The 17,604-nt window shown below is 39.5% G+C and overlaps 1 protein-coding gene across 1 annotated transcript in view; it reads right to left on the reverse strand.

Moving 5' to 3' along the window:
- LOC147227919 (teneurin-3) overlaps positions 1-17,604 on the reverse strand; it is a 173,114-nt gene that overhangs the window by 77,001 nt on the left and 78,509 nt on the right. The window contains exons 4-5 of the mRNA XM_086158011.1: positions 12,559-12,784; positions 2,619-2,857 (exon numbers count right to left, since the gene is read on the reverse strand). Of these exons, the coding sequence (XP_086014137.1) occupies positions 2,619-2,857; positions 12,559-12,784 (465 nt within the window). The remainder of the gene's footprint in view (positions 1-2,618; positions 2,858-12,558; positions 12,785-17,604) is intronic.

The following is a 17,604-nucleotide window of genomic DNA, read 5'->3' on the forward strand; positions in this document are numbered from 1 at the left end:
GAAGGCAGAGGATGAAGAGTGGAAATGCAGTTGGTCCTGAAGATATACCTGTGGAGGTGTGGAACAGTCCAGGAGAGGCAGCGGTACAGTTTCTGGCTGAATTATTCAACAGGATCTTAGAGAGTGAGAAGTCACCTGATGGATGGATAAGAAATGTGATGGTGCCCTTTTTTTAAGAATGGGGGGATGTGCAGAATTGCGGCAACTATAAAGAGACAAGGTTGATGACCCACACAATGCAGTTATGGGAAAGAGCAGTGGAAACTCAACAGAGCAGAAGTCAGCATTTGTGAACAGCAGTATGGCTTCAGGCCTAGAAAGAGTACTACAGATGCTGTATTTGGTTTGAGAATGCTAATAGAGAAGTACAGGGAAGGTCAGAGGGAGCTGCATTGCGCTTTTGTAGACCTAGAAAAAGCATATGACAGGGTGCTGAGAGAGGAACTCTGGTACTGTATGAGGAAGTCTGGAGTGGCCGAGAAGTATGATAGACGGGTGGAGGCCATGTATGCTAGCTATGAGACAGTAGTGAGGTGTGCTGTAGGTGTAACAGAGAAGATCAAGGTGGAGGTGGGAATTCATCCGGGATCAGTTCTGAGTCCCCTCTTGTTTGCAGTGGTGATGGAAAGGCTGACAGATAAGGTTAGACAGGAATCTCCATGAACTATGATGTTTGCTGATGACATTGTTATCTATGGTGAGAGAGCAGGTTGAGGAAAATCTTGAGAGTTGGAGGTATGCGCTGGAAAGTAATGAAGATTAATCGCAGCAAGACAGAGTATATGTGTGTGAATGAGAGAAACCCGTTGGAATGGTGAGGCTACAGGGAGTGGAGATCAAGGAGGATTTCAAGTACTTAGAGTTAACAGTCCAGAGCAATGGAGTTTGGAAAAGAGGTAAAAAATGGGTCAAAGCAGGTTGGAATGGGTGGAGAAAAGTGTCAGGGGTATTATGTGATAGAAGACTATCAGCCAGAATTAAAGAAAAGGTGTAACAACAGTGGTGAGACCAGCGATGCTGTGTGGCCTAGAGTCAGGGTCAATGATGAAAAGACAGGAGGCAAGAGCGAGAGGTTGCTGAGATGAAGATGCTAAGGTTCTCTTTGATAGTGACCAGGATGGATAGGATCAGGAATGAGTTTATCAGAGGAACAGCACATGTTCAATGTTTTGGAGAGAAGGTCAAAGAAGCTTGACTAAGATGGTTGGGTCATGTACGGAGGAAGGATCGTGAATATATTGGTAGACGGATGTTGGAATTGAAGCTGCCAGGCAGAGGGTCAAGAGGAAGTCCAACAAGAAGATTTATGGATGTAGTGAGAGAGGATATGAAGTTAGTTGGTGTGAGAGAGGAGGATACAGAGAATAGGGTTAGAGGGAAAAGGTTGATTTGCTGTGGCGACCCCTGAAGGGAAAAGCCGAAAGAAGAAGAAGAAGAGCGCGCAGGAGGAATACAAAGCTAGTGATCAGATGTAATAGGACAAAGCAGGGATAGAAAATGGATGGATAGATGGACTTTTCCTTCTGTTATTTATTATTAATCTTTTTCATCAGCTGTGTCACAGGCACTGTACATATCAGTAACATTTGTGGATGTTACTGGTATGTATTTAATTAAAAGTAAAAAAAAAAAGTTCTGTGTAACATCAGTGTGAATATTTCATGTTACAATGTGGACAAGTATATAGAAAAGTGTGGCCTATATATGTACACAAATATTTATTTACTTATTTTTTGCTGATCCATCTTATATTCAGGTGCACTCAATAGTCCGGAAATTACGGTACTTCTTTTAATAATCAAATATTTTCTTTTTTTGTAAGTGGCCACTGCTTGCTAAGCAGTTTTAAAATACCCATCCCAGATGGTTCTGTTCAACAAACCATCTGGAATGTCAGATTAGCTCTTATCTAATTGGTGACTTTAAGATTATGTCTACAAACCCCCGATAATACCACAAGTTACTTGGAAAGATAAATTGCATCCTTTTCTTGCGCTTGTCAGTGGGGTCACACAAAGGCTAGTGCATGTTATGTCTTTATGTGTGTATAGTGGTTGAAAGTCAGAAAAGACAAAAGGAAGTGGACAATTTCACGTTATTTGTGATTATGATTACAAAGTTCTACTTGTCATGTCAATAAATCATATTTGCATTTAAATTTGATATGGACCTGAACAGAAATGAATTACTTGCTTAGACCTCCAAGTACCGGTAATGTACCTCTCATGAACAACATTCTCAGTATTATTCCTTGTCAGTATTGTTTATTGAATTAATGAGTCGAATTCCCAACAATGTATTCTTTATAATTTAGTACACAATGACTGTTTCCATAGACTTGTTTATAATTGTTTTATAATTGCAGTGTGTCAAATCTCAAGACTTTTATTTTTCCCTCAAAGATAAACATCAAGAAAGACTGTCTCTGTGTGACAAAGAGAAGAAAATACCAGCTGGTGTGCAGCTCCCTGGGGAAATATGACTTTAATCACATTCTGTATTCTGTGAGACACTGAAGTTTTCTAATCTTGTCATTGGACTGGTATTGTGACTTGAGAGCACCTTATTCATGAAATTCCTGTTCATGCCTTAATCTGTCAAACAACAAATTGTCTCACCTATGCAGTAGCAGAGAATGATGGAGAGCACAACAGCGATGCCCACTGCAATCAGGGCGGTGCACTTCCAGGAGCAATGTTTGGGTGACTTCTTGAACTTAAACGCTCCCCGGGAAAGAGTATTTCTGGGCAGCGGCCTGGCCGGGGTAGAGTACACCGTCCCTGTTGCCATGGTGTAACCAGGAGCTGCAGCGCCGAAGAATGGTGTGGTTCCAGTGCCCGTTTTAAAAAGAAAGTGCCTAAAGAGAGAATAATAAAAAGAAAGGTTGGTAAGTCTGAAACACCATCTTATGGGTTAATAGCCAGTAATGCACTACTAGCATGTCTCACCATAGGAGTGTATTTCACACAATATGATGAACTCGGGTATGATGTAATAACAACTATAATCCATGACTTTGGATAAGGTGAGCAACAATACCTCATAAAAACAATCATATCCCGCTTGTCCACTTGCCCTTTTACAACTGGGCCTTAGCTAATAGCCTATTATACCTGGGGTAATTAAGAGGGTTTAATCAAATGCATTACGGAGTGATTGTCCTATTAACTTTTAAACCCCTTGTGAAAAGCTCTTAAGTAAATGAATTAAGCCTTGTTGCCACTCTTGCCACTACTTAGAGATTAATACCCAAATGCCTCCAGGCTTCTATGGACAGCGAGGGAAAGTGCAAAGATTGACCATGCACTGTAAATTCTCTCCCAGCCCAAAGCTGCACTATTAGCTGCACTGCAAGATACAGTAAAAGCAGTATAAACAAGTAATTCAACTACTTAATATGAATTGTCTGCACTATATTACATACCTGTGTATTTGCATTGATCTGATGTCATCAAGGACAAAAAAATAAAAAATAATTGTGTGTTTTGTGGGTCCTACCTGGTAAATGTCTAATGTCTCTGTTTTTATTCCATTCATGGAACCTCTGAAAACCTGTTGCCTTAGTAACTGCAAAGTTAGATACCCCAATAAACTGATAAAGAATGTGTTTGCTCATCAATTATTTGTGCGGCAGCCGTGAAGCACCAATGAAGGTTTAGTAAAGGCTCTTTAAATCCGTTACGCAAAGCCATGCTTGAAAACAACTAATTGGTTGCTGAATATGAGGCAGTTAATGACTGGAAAGGTAAAGTATGTATTGACAATTTCATGTTAGCACAACCAGACTATCAAAGTATTTTATATATACTGTATGTGGTTCAACATACATTAAGGAACCTCTGCATTCACCTTGGTTTTATTTACACTGATTGAAACAACCTGACTTGGTTGTTTAAAGGCTTCATTTGAAAAGTAGGTCATGTTACAAATATATCGTTTGTTTAATACATCTTAGGCAGATCAATTCTATAACAAAATTAATTTAGCTGAAACATTAAATCTTGTATTATATTTTTTTTATATTTTATATTATTATATTATAAAAAATGATGGAAAATTTCACCCGTTTGATTTTTTTACTCATTGAATTAGTGTAATCGCTTTTAAAATCAGGAGGTAATGTCAAGAGAAAACAGGCAATGAGATATGAAAAAAATGTGAAAAAGACCCATGTCAAAAGACTCAGGAAAATAGCAAAAAAAGGAAAAAAAAAACACAAGAAAGTAACTTGAGACAGTAAGATGATACCAAAAAATTTCGAAATAAAAATGTGATTAAAAATTTTAGATTTACACAAGATTAAACAATACAAAACAAGAATACTCTCGTGAAGAAACATGTATAACAGCGGTTAAAAAAAAAAAAAAATCTGCATCAAACCTAAAAAAAATTATCTGATATGCTTTTTATTTAATTTTTTTACTTAAAATATTTTACTTTTTCTTCATTGCCTAGCCCTGCATTCCTCATATTTTCAATACACTGCTGATATTTAATCGCATCCCATGTAGGTAAATCTAGGGATGAAACCTTTTTGTGATCAATTTTTGACAGAGAAAACAAATGTCAGGTTTGGATCGTCTGCTTCCGTAATGCCTGATCAACACGTTGGGCTACGGACAGACAGGGACACCATTTAAAGGTTATTGTGTGTCACCATCGGAATGACAATGCTTGAAGTATCTGCAACCTGCAGGAGTTTAGGTTCCTCACACTGGCACAAGCTGTGCGGTGGCTGAGGCTGTAATATGCTGCTGAGTATGAATTGAGGTCAAAACTTGCACAACATCGAAGCCGGCAGACATGTAGTCAGACACGCAGGCAAACAGATACAGCTATCTGGGGAGTTAGGTGTTAGTGGATGCAATTTGATGAAATAGAAAAATGGATGTGGACCACTAGCTTTGCGTATGTCCTTTTGTGTGTACAGTGTGTGTACTCGACTGAGGAAGATAAATACCCGAGATAAGATGATTTCTCTGTAAATTTATGTTTCAAGTGTTCTGTGCTATGCATTTATGCAACGGTATCAGTTGCCAGGTTTTCATGGACTTCTAAGTCATAGGCATCATACAGCCATCAGTAGATCTGCAGCACTGCAGAGCCTTTGGTTTTACTGAGATTCTCGGAAAAGTGCATCGTGTTCCCAGAATAATGAGGCGAGTGTAAATATTTCATTTAAGAATCATTTGTAAATTAATAGAAATACATAATTTATAAGTACACGATGAAAAAATTGATAGTCAGTGACAAACTGTATAATTACCTGAAACATAAGGAACACGGAGTGCTTTCTGAAAGTAAGCTTTCCTTCAGTTGCATTCCTTTTGCTTCATACTGTATTTCAGAATGCAAAGGAAATGAGAAAAAAAAACACTGAGTTTTCAGAATCTGCTTGTGCCAGCTTCACCAAGCCAAATTCCCGATTATTGCGGCATTTACAGTAATTCTGCTGGTGATGTTTTCCATGCCTGCGTTTTGAATCCTTAATCCAAAAGAGGAGACTGAAGGGATCTGGAGATGGAATGCTTTCGGACATGATTAACAAACAGCGGACCAGTGTAAATGTCTGCAGCTATACACTCTGGATGACCGGCTGGAATTGATTGCAGACAGTATGATGCAACGCAGCGCATTACTATGCTAATCCAGCCAGCCATAGTGATGGCACTCTTGTGTGCCAAGAATGTGTGGTGAGTGTGTGTGTGTGTGTGTGTATAAGAAAGAAAGACTAAGATGATAAAATGATAAAGCAAGTGTGAGATTCACAAGTGTGAATGAGAGAGAGAGAGAGAGAGAGAGAGAGAGGAGGGGAATGAATGAAAACATGTCAGTATGATCTCAGTGTGTTTTATGCCCGTCTGTCTGTCCCATTGAGAAGCCGGCAACACAAAAGCGGCAGCCCGTCTGCTCTCCTCTCACAACATTGCTTGTCATCGGAGTGACATTTGAAAATATCCGCACAGAGGGCAGAAGACGAAATAGGGAGTGGTTGGATTTACCTATGGCTAAACCCCAGCTGGAAGGGTAAGAGAGAACATGGAGAAACAATGCAAATTGAACCCTTCAGAATATGCAATATGCCCATTAGTTGCTGTTCAATATGAGCCTTCAAGGTGAGAGCAAGAACAATCATGCCACTTAAGGCCGTGACCAAAAAGAAAAAAAAAAAATGCTGCCGACGCGGTACAGCATCACAGTGAACTCATTTTTTACATCTGCCGCTCTCACCGCCACCCTCAGCGCTCTCCCCCCAGATCACCAGCTGCCCTCTAGACAGGGGGCTTGCTATCGGATGTTATTCTTGTACGGAAATCTCCCGCTATGATTTTTTTCGTGTCATTCTGCCTACAGAGATCAGCATGGTGCCATTATGAGCCACGTCCTCGGAAAGCACAGACTGTTTGCACAAGTAAAGTATTATATTTAACAAGTTTGATTAGGTTCTGGCATAAGAAGTGCTCAGCTCAAATGCATATAGGGTTAGATGAAGGGTGCCTGCGAGAGAAGTTTTTCGAAGAGGAAGAAAATGTATCCATTTTTTTTTTGTCCACTAAGCAAGTGGAGGAGGAAAAAGTGGGACGAATTGCTGACTCTGTGTCTCCCCTGTCTTACACACTGTTGCATTTCAAACTCAGTTATTCAGTACTTGTGAAATTTGCACTGAAATGCATTTATTGAAGTCAGGGTTCTCATCAGAAAAGCATTTCTTACACTTAAAAAAACAACTTGCACAAAAGTAATTTAGTTTGCAGCAGTTTTTACTCTCATTTGATATTTATAAAGACAACAATGAAGCCTCAGGTAATTCTAAAAAAAAAAAACAGCAATATATTTTCAATAAAAGATTTCTTATAATTTTTCAATGGACATAAAATTGTTCATAATTTTCCAGTTGTAAGGCAAAAAAATAAATCGCAAGTAGATGATTGATACGACAACAACTACTACGACTACTGAAAATAACATTAATAAATATCTTATCATTTTCATAATTATCATCATTGTTGCTGTTGTGTTGGCAGTATTTTACATTGGTGCATATCGTTCCTCTATAGTCCCTCCTCTACATGTGTAAAAGTCTCGTTTATCATGAGGTGCAACAGAATTACTATTTCCCTGAAAAGTCCCTTTTTAAATGCATATGTGTAATCACATCACCAAATTGCCTGTGTATTTGATGGATTATTACTGTGGTTTTGCAAAAAACTATAATAATGGTAGGTGCATAGTGCCTTTTTATGGACATCTTAAAGCAGGCAAGAATAAATAGCACAAAATTACTCTTTGCAATTCCAAATGATCCAAATGATGTCTATTGGTTCTTAATAGTGACATTCAGTGTGATTCAGTGTGCTGCAGTGGAATCTACTGCTGAATGTTGTGTCATCGAACAAGGATTTAATGTGAGAGTTGGACAATGGGAACCAAATAGGCTTAGCAAAAAGACTAGGAATGATTTCTTTACTGAAAATAAATGTTATGGAGTGTGTTGCTGTGAACAGCAAAACGATTACATATGGAATATTTGTTTAGTTTTCCACTACCAGAGTTTCTTTATGTCTTCCACTCCATTTCAAATGGTAGAACCCTTTGCGTCACTGTGAAAAAAGCAACAAGACAGCATCTTCTCAAAGACGACTAAATGCGGATGTTATAGATGCTGCAGGTTAGAGCTGCGTGTGCTTCTGCTGTAAAATGAGATTCTTACATTCTGTAGGCATCATTGATTCAGGGGACACAGGAGACATGTCCCCTCCCAATTCTGCCATGGCCCATCACTTTTCGAGAGTCATTAGTTAGTTGAACTTTATGATGATTAAAATTATGTAAGAACATTAGTCATTAAGAGAGAGACCCAGCATGCTTAATGACCAGTAAACCTAAATCAAAGTCAAAATACTTGCGTTCCTGCTTTGCACCCCTATGTGTGAGCCAACAGTATAACTAGTTTCATCATGAACATTCCCTCGAGGACATAGGGTTTGAATGACTATTTCTGCAGCTTTCCTAAGTTCAGCAAGTTTATAACAAAATGAAAAGAAGGAAATGGTCTATGGGAGGCTGAATGAAGCATTTAAGAAGTGTTTGGAGAATAAAAGGTGACCTCAAAAATCGTGTCAACTTCAACTTTGAAACATTTGTCAGAGAATAAATGGTACAACTCCGAACTGGCGAAGCGTAGTTCCATTGTTTTGTAAAGATGTAGCCTTGAAAGTACATACGGTTTAAGTAACAGACTGAATTGTCAGTTCTGAATTTCTGTTGTTGGTTTGACATTGTCTCAACAGCGATCACGTTAACTTAAAGAGAGGTTTGATTTTGCCTGCAACTGATGGCATGTTTGGTCAATATTGGCTCTGGGAGAAGAAAGCAAAAAAAAAAAAAAAAAAGAAAAAAGAAAATTGTGCCCCCCTTTTGATACAACCTTCAAAAAGAGTGCAGAATATTTTGAACTTTTAATCAATGTGACACGGTCTCAATAAGCATTGGTCACTCTTCCGTGAACACGACGTGCGGCTGGAAAACGATCAAGCATCAGAATTACTTTTTGCGTCACTTGTGTCAACTAGTTTGTCATTTGAAATCACTTCACCATGGCAACCCAAATTGTAGAAAAGCATGTCATTCCAGAGCAGAACCAGTCAGCTAAACTTCAGAGACTGGGTGTGTTAAAGGGCTAGGGTCAGGCCCCCACATAAAACTATTAGTCATATTAAAGTTTTAGTAACCTTATAGTTGGTTGGGCTGTATGTATTTAAGAGGCAAGCATCATAAAACACCTTTGGTTTGCATATAAAGTATGGCTTTACAGTGGCTATATAAGAAAAAAAAAAAAAATCAGTGAAATTATTTTTACCATAATTTATCATAACATTTTTATGTCATTATGTAAGCTGCCTGACCCTATAGAATTGGAGCAAACATAAAATAGCCCTAGTTTATTGCCCTCCGTCAGTTCATGAATGCTTGTATAGTCACTGCCAAAAAAAATCATCTGGAAGAGAGGCATTTTAAGCTTCCAGCAAAAGCAGTTTACATATTGGCCTACAATGAGAGGAAAACACTGAGACTTAACAGAAAAACGTGTGTTTGGGAACAAAGATATTGTCAAAGCCACAAAGAAAGGAAACGCTCGTAAAGGAAAAACATCTACCTTGAGGATTATTTTTTTTTCTACTCCACTGTGCACTTTGGCAGTGGAACCAACCAGAGCTGTAAACTTCATCTTCCTCCAGAATTTGATTTTCTTGTGAACATGACTCATTGATCATTGTACAATCTTTGCACTGTGAGGCGTGTATGAAAATTTAAAAGTCGGTTTTCCTCAACTGATGCAAAGCATGACTGTCTGACTTCTTATCTACGTGGGCATCCACTATAAACAAGTCGAGACACACTCACAAACACACATATCTGCTCTATTCTTTCACCCCGGAGAACAACAGACTTTCTATCAGGAAAATTAGCTGCCTGTAGGACATATGGGGATTTTGGGAGCAAAAACATAAGTTCATTGCACCAACGGACTATCTTGTCTCCTGACACATAAATCCAATATGGATTGACGGGGCAGTTATAATTACAACGTGTGGCTGGACAGGCTGTCACTGGACTCATTCGGAATTTCATAATGACTCTTCAAGATGAATCTTATTGAATCTAACTATGGAGATACCGGAATAGCATCTAAAGTACATGTAGGAGAATGACTGCCTGTATCATATCCAGTGTAACCCATTTAGGTCTGATAGTTTGTGTTAGTCAGAAAACATGTAGTCTAATTTTAACAAAACATTTGGTCCTGCAGAAGAAAAATTACAGAACGTGGAATCTTCTCTCAGGGAGAGAGAGAGTCAATATATATGTATAATATAATATATGATAAGAAGATAAGAACAACTTTATTTATCTCGAGGGAAATTGTTGGAAAGGAAATTTTGAAGGAAATATAATATACAATATAATAGTGAAATTCAATGAAATATTTTTAATTGCAAAGCACTGCAAATATCTTTTTCAATTCAAGTAGTTAGTAAGTGGAAATGTTGGGTTTATTAAAAGAGCACTTCAAGGATAGGAACATCTTCTTCTCATTTGAGAACCACCAGAGTAATACAGTTTGGTTGAGAACTAATTGAGCCTTTTACAGAGCTGTCTTTATTAACCTGAAGCAGAACAAAAGCTGAAGCGGAGCATTTTCATAGAATGTACGTGAAAAGTAAGACCTGTATTTTTCTGTTCAGTGGACCATAGAATTGAGAAGAACTGGCTCTTAATTGTCCGATCCATCAGAACTCTGTGGCTCTTAGTTGTGCTGGTATAGGTTTTTTTTTGTGGTTTTTGCTGTTTTTTTGTTTTTTTCTTATTGAGGACTGTGCACTGTATGTCAATCATTTCTCTTCTGCAGTCAAAAACTGAGAGAAATAAATTAAGTGGGTATATATATGTATATCATCACATATGGGGGCTTGGAAAAAACATGAGGAATTCTCAAGTCTTGCAATACCCAATGCCTATAATCTACAAGAGATGTCTGATGTTACCCAGTTTTTATTTTGGGATTCTTGGACACATAGTTGAAGTGACCCCAAATATCTTCTGGCTAAATTTTGACTTTCATTGGTTAATCGTGAAACCAAAGCAGCCCCTCCAGTCCTCCGAGTGTCTGTTGCTATTACTTGTTAAACTCAGAGATCTTTTGTGAACGGGGGCAAGCGATCACGATATTTTTCCATAATTACAATCTTGTCAAGCATGTAGGTTGTGAGATTTCAAGTCTTTTTTTTTTTTTTTACACCTCACAAGATTTAATAAAGAAAAAAACAAGTCTCTAACGGCTTCCTTTTAAAGACACAAAAACCAATGGATAGGCCAGGGGATTGCGAAGGAATTAACAGTTCTTTTTATGAACCTTTAGCATTTTTCTCTCACACACTATATTTGATTCCTTTACCTAAAATCATCAGATAGGTAGATAGGTAGATAGATAGATAGATAGGTAGGTAGGTAGGTAGGTAGATAGGTAGATAGGTAGATAGGTAGATAGATAGATAGATAGATAGATAGATAGATAGATAGATGAACAAGCTATACATATTTTTATATTCATTTTATCCTACATCACCCTGCCCTTCCTGTGTCCACTGCCTATTTTTCCTGCCAAGACTATTCTGGCCAAAGGCACCAAAGGCACCTGTAATAAATGCTCTCTGCAGGTTCTGTTTACATTTTCCCACCTAGTGATTTTCTTGACACCTGCATTTATGCGGTGAGCTGGGTTGTCCCTTTTGGCCCTATTGGTTCACAGAAGTTGCCACCTACTGACAAACACTTGATTTAGGATCTAGTGTTGAGATAGTGATTTATACTTTGGTTGATGATAGGGGTATACATGCGGTATTGTTTTCTAGATATTGCTAAGATGGCTCAAGGTCACCATGGAGTTTGTATTCAATGACTGCATTTTGCCAGAATGTGAAACTGTCACCACATATCCCACTCAGCTCATCAGACCACAAGAGGTGGTTACAGTTTCCCTTGAATAATGAAATCCAAAGTTAAATTCAGCTAAGCCCGCAGAACGGACGCATCATGCAGGGCAAAAATCAGCCTTGGATGTAATCATCTGCCCCACAATGTAGGTACTTCATCACTTCATTAGATGAGCTATGCTCAGATAACAATTAAGAAAGATAAAGGCATTAATCTAAAAAAGATAGGGGAGCGATTCAGTGAAACAGTTGCATATTTAACATCATCAGTTTCTGGCATTTGATAAGCTATAGTTTCACTCAATTGAACTGAAACAATTTGATGACAGTATATTACAGCTCATTTTATCTTTGAAATTCTGTCTACATCTTGTCTAACCTTATCAATTATTGCTAACTTTCCTATCTCTTCAAAGCTAGTTTTTTTGTCATTCCCATCCTACAGCATGTAGGAGGAAAAATATCACTAACTTGCAAAAACTTGCACATCATTGTCATCAGACATCCAGATCCCTTTAGGCTCCTATTGTTTCTGCAGACATTAACCTCACTAGATATATGGCTTTTGATGATGAATCCTTCAAAGCTGTTCAAAGGTAAAACCACAGCAACTCTCAAAATAGTGGGTCAAGAGTTCAAATTTCATGAAAGGAGGAATAGTAACTTTTTTTTTTCAGGATATTAATTCATTGCCTTAAGGACATTTTCATCAGATTTTGTAGCTGGCGTAAGAGACATTAATAATGCCTTTGAATTTTCCTCCCATTGAACATATTCCAGTTAAAGAGCCGCAACTGAAATAAAAATAAGTTTGCTTTGTTAGAAATCACCCATGATAAAAAGAAATAAGATTAAAAAAAACTCAGCCAATAGTCTTAAACTAAACACCTACCTGTTTTGTTTTTTTTTCTAACCTATCTGCACATCTATGATACTTTAAATACTAATTAAGATATCAGCTGTTCCAGGGAGCCTGCTCATTTATTTCATGGCCGCTTTTGGTGTAATTGGCTTTACAACAACACCTGGAGTGCTGTGTTGAAGGTCACTGTAGGTCACCCACCTGCTCTCCAGGGCCACATTGCTGCCCAGGACCCAGCTGTCCTGCAGCTGGACGCATTCCGCCGTACTCTGCAATTCGGCCGCCAGGCCGGCTGTGGGCGGCGGGCTCGGGCCCCTCTGATTGGCCAGCGAGCTGCGGCTCAGGGATGTGATGGAGGGATGCTGCTTGTGTGGTGGCGGAGCTGGTGGGAGAGGAGGCGGGCCTTGAGGACTTGAGAGGTGGTCACCTAGAGAAGAATGGAAAAGTATGAGTTGGGATGGTGTAACTAATCCTCACCGTATATTTTGTGCATCCTCTGACGTATCTGTTGCATATCTGTCCTTCTCGGAAGGACAAACAGTCCGGCTGCCATGAGGCCTCAAAGGTGGTTTTAGATTGAGAGTCTGACAAAGGAGGGTGGCGTTTCTTGCACAGATTATGAAATGTGATCGTGGCAAATCGGGAGTTGGACTGTGCAAATGCTATTTTATCCATAACAGGGCAGACAATGTAAAAAGATCCCTTATGTTTTGGTCAGGTTTTTCCTTAATGTTTATCAAAACACAGATCACCATACTGTACTATAATTTTTGTCGAGCCATAACCCTTCCCCAGTTAAGCGGTAGGGGAGTTAATGAATGAATTATGAGACAAATTATCGGCCAATAAATCACTTTTCCCTCGAAAAATTAATTTCATCGCCTTAAAGAAATCACCTCAGCCTTAACGGGTTAAAAAAAAAACTTACTTCCGCAATAAAGTAAGAGTAAGCATATGGAAGGGAGGAGTTAGTGGTTAGAGGAAAATTATACTAGCAATTTCGAAACTAAGTACATTTTCAAAGTCCTTTAATTTCTAGATGCAACATTCATAAACATTTAACAATTGTGCCAACAAATTGGGTAGTTAAAGCCATCATTATTGCGTGGACGCTTGGTACCCTGTATCTACACTGTGATTTTCCAAATCACCCCATATTGAAAAGGATGATTTGAAAATGATGACACGATACGATTTCTTTCATCACCCACCCAAACTATTTCGTGTTTACAAGTCTGTAATGAGACAAGTAGCAGACAGAGAAACTATCTGCCGTGCCAGTAACATGACTGGAAATAAGTGACTTAACAGACCCAGAAAAGCAAATACAACCGAGAGGAAGCCATTAAAATGAGATGCAAACGATGCAAAAAAAGCAGGAGAATGGGAGACACTTTTATGGTGACTGACATAATTGTCACAAAACGGCACATGGCTGACAGTTCGCTTCTCTTAAACAGAAGGTCACTTAGAGAGGCAGCTGTTCTTTTATGGGTGCTTAACGCAATGTTTCACGTTTGATTACAGCGAGAGAAGACTCTCAAATAACTAATGACCAGAACATCCATTACAGCTCAGAGAGAACAGGTTTTCCAATTTCACACAAAGCTGTGTAATTGGCCCCCAGAATGGCATGTGGTGATTATCTATCCATCTCCCCTGTTTAAAAGGTAAAAACTCACAGTGCTGACAATTCTGATTTGCTCCAATGAGCCCCACATGGGTATTTCTTTCAAGGATTGGAGAAGATTGGTGAATCTATGAGATACATCTTTGTAGGGACTGATAATGTCTTGTGTTGACGGACCCCCCAAAAAAAGAAAAAAAAACATTAAACCCCATAAAGACTGAATTGAAACACTTGAATAATGGGGGGCAATCGCGGTGGATGGCTTAACCTGAGCTTTTTCAACTCGGCAGAAAGACCTATTTGGGCTGAATCAAACCTTAAAAGGTGGTTCTCTGCTGCTAGCTGGTGGTCTTGAAGGATCATTTAACTTCTCTTCTCGTCCATATACTTTGATTTTCCATGTTTACCCTGGATAAAACCGGCTGTACACTGACAGAAAATGCACCTTGCATTCATTTCTGTTCGATGAAGCGCATGGAAGCCATTTATAGATTTAAGCTAAAAAACCTCAGTTTGATATCCCATTCTGTAATTTTTTTGCTTTCTTTCTTTTAGTGGGTATGTGCAAGAGAGGAAGAGATTGAAAATGCTTTTTTGTGCAATTTGAGCCACTTTTTCACTCACCTTTTACATATATAGCTCGCTTTTTAATGTTTTTTGTCTGTATTGTTTTATTTTGTCTGCGTCAGTAACCGGCTGAGTGATTTATTTGATTGTTTGAGCCCGGAGGTGCAACCAGCCACCTGCTGGCAGTGCTGGCTAACCAGAAACATGACATCCCCTGAGGCAATCCCTTGGATAATACAAGATGTTGCTGAAACTAAGATCGAGTCATCCTTAGAAACAGTAGGAACACGTGAGATCCCAAGTGTTTCTGGGCACAGGAATTACAAAACTTCTATAGATAAAGATGAGTCAGGAAGCCAGTTAAGTGATGGCGATGACGTGTAGTGTGGCTCCGAGTCCGACACTGCTTTGCTTGGCAGAAGGAATAAGGAACACTGAAGAGGACAATTACTACTTTAGATGACGCAATAAACTCTAAGTTACAGATTACTTTGACAAAATTGATAAATTCATCAGATTAGTCAATGCTCTTAGCATGCTGGTAAACTTTTGGATGAAAACAAAAGGTAACGCTTCAAGAAACACATCACGCTTCTGTGGAAGTCAATGACAGGCAAAAATGTAAGGAAAAGGAAGTTATGTGATCATGCATCACTCCTGCTTTTCATCCGCTCTGCTGTCCATCATGTCCAGGATTTTTCTGTGATGTTTCTCGTTCTCTCCTCTATGCCATTCCTTAGAATGGGTGTCTTAAACATCAATAGCAGAAGAGACAGAAACAAGAGAGCACTAATATTTGATATCTGTTGCCAGAAAAAGCTGGATGTGCTCTTTTTATAAGAAATAGTCCTCAGCCACGGAACCAGCATGATTGCAGGTGTGGCCATCCTCCTCAAGGCATCAGCCAATGCAGTTTAAACTGCCTTCTACCGAAGCAGCGAAAGGCTGTCTACTGATTGGAAGAGTAATGATAGCGGAGTCTTTCTTTTGCCTGGTCAATGTGTACGCATGTACTAGCAGAGCAGTGAGAGTGAACATGTTCAACACTCTCAAGAATGAACTTTCCTCATACCAGCAAGAAAATATTATTGTGAGTGAAGATTTTGATTGCACCCTTGATGATACTGTTGAAAGTACAGGTTGGGAGCCAAATCCAGTGTCCTCTTGATCCCCCCCTGAACTGCCATATCCACTGATCACGATGCGATCAGGTGTCAGGCTCTTATCGAAGAACCTCTTATCCCATTACTTAAATGTAACATAACTCCAGTTGACTTTTCAGATAATCATTTATGTGCATTTGAGATAGTTGCGACTTCAGGCCAACGGGTCAAAACAAAGAAAAGTGATTGTAAATCTTCAAACTGAAATTAAGAATATTGAGGAAGGGCTGAGTCCTTGCTGAAAGAGGAGAATTGAACTTGGCACACTCCTCCAGCAGAGGGCAAAGGGAGCTCTGGTCAGGACCTGTTTTCTCCAACTTGTGGGCAAGGATGCTCAAAGCTTCTTTGTTTCAAAATAGAAAGATCCTCAGTGAAAGCAAATGCTTTGTTTAAAGCTACCCGGAGTCAGAGCTGTGTCACCATCAACACAGCAGAAATGAAGGCTCACGCCCTAGGTTTCTATACAGAACCTTTGGCAAAGACTGCGACAATGGGAGCTGCGAGGAAAGAACTACTTTGGACGAGGAACTTACCATTGAAGAACTCACTGTCATAAACCAAATGCCTTCAGGTTGAACACATTGATGGGTCCCTATGGCCTTCTTTAAACACTTTTTAGCACCATTGGCCATGACCTTTGCGCGGTACTAATGGTAGTCAGACTGCCTCCTTACCAAACTCGTGCCAGAGGGCGGCTCTAGCCCTGTTTCCAAAGATGGGAGATTTAGCCTTTCTGAAAAACTGGAGGCCTGTGGCCCTACTGCGTGCAGACTACAAAATCCTGTCCAGGGCACTTTCCAACAGACTGAAGAGCTTTCTCAATAACATACAATCAATCCTATTGTATCATGGACAGAAGTATAACAGATAATGTATTTGTAATGAGACACTTTTAATTTATGCTACAATGTGAAAGCAGGCATATTCCCCCTAAACAAGGGCAAAGCCTTTGATAGGGTGGTGCACTTACGACTTTTGGGTTTGGAGACAAATTTATATCTTGGTTGGGTTTATTTCATCATAATGCACAATGCCTGATCAAAATGGGTGCAAGACTGAGTTGGCCTATTTCTTTTCAATGGGGAATAAGACAAGGCGGCCCCATCTCCAGGCAGCTCTTTGCTTTAGCCATCGAGGCTTTACTCTCTTGGCTCAGAAAGCGGCTCAATGGCTTTCCTTTGCTTGGGCCAAGAGGACACACTCCCTTAGTCTATGTGCTTGTGCTGCTGACCTAAATTTATTTGTATCCAACCAGGATGATGTCCAGCACCTTTCAAACACTCTTTGTCTGTATGAGAGGGCAAGCTCAGCAAGTTGAACTGGGCAAAGCCCTGCTAGTAGGCTATTAAGTGGTCAGAATTTGCCCACCCTACTTGTTGCCCTCAGCTAGAAGAGGGGGTGATTTAAGGTGCTTGGGATTTGCTTAGGGACTGAGGCCTTTAGGAAAAGCAAAAAAGGGTAGCAGTGAAAGACAAAGTAAGTGCATGGCTATTACAGTGGAGGTGGCTACTGCCTTGGCTGTCATAAAGGAGAATGGTGCTAGTCATCAACAACTTGATTGCCTTGACTGTTTGGCACAAGATTATTGCACTAACGCCACCAAGGAGCTTGCTAAAGAAGATCTAGTGGCTAATCTTGGACTTCCTCTAGTCAGGAAAACAAAGCGGCAGTGCTCTATCTTCCGGTTATGGAGGGAGGCCAAGGTCTCTCACATTTTCCGTAAGGTATCAGATTCCACACGCATAGAGGATCCTGTAGGAGTGTGGATCCAACTGGCAGATCACTGAAAAGCTGCTTCTGAAAAAGGTTGTACGGTTAGAACTAGACAAAAAGCTTTTTTTTTGATGTAGTAAGGGATTTTTAATCAGACTGGACTTACAACCTTTC

This window comes from Fistularia commersonii, chromosome 13 (genome assembly GCF_037954325.1).
Source record: "Fistularia commersonii isolate RoL2024-O1a breed Wild chromosome 13, RoL_Fcom_v1.0, whole genome shotgun sequence".
In the NCBI taxonomy this organism is placed as follows: domain Eukaryota; kingdom Metazoa; phylum Chordata; class Actinopteri; order Syngnathiformes; family Fistulariidae; genus Fistularia; species Fistularia commersonii.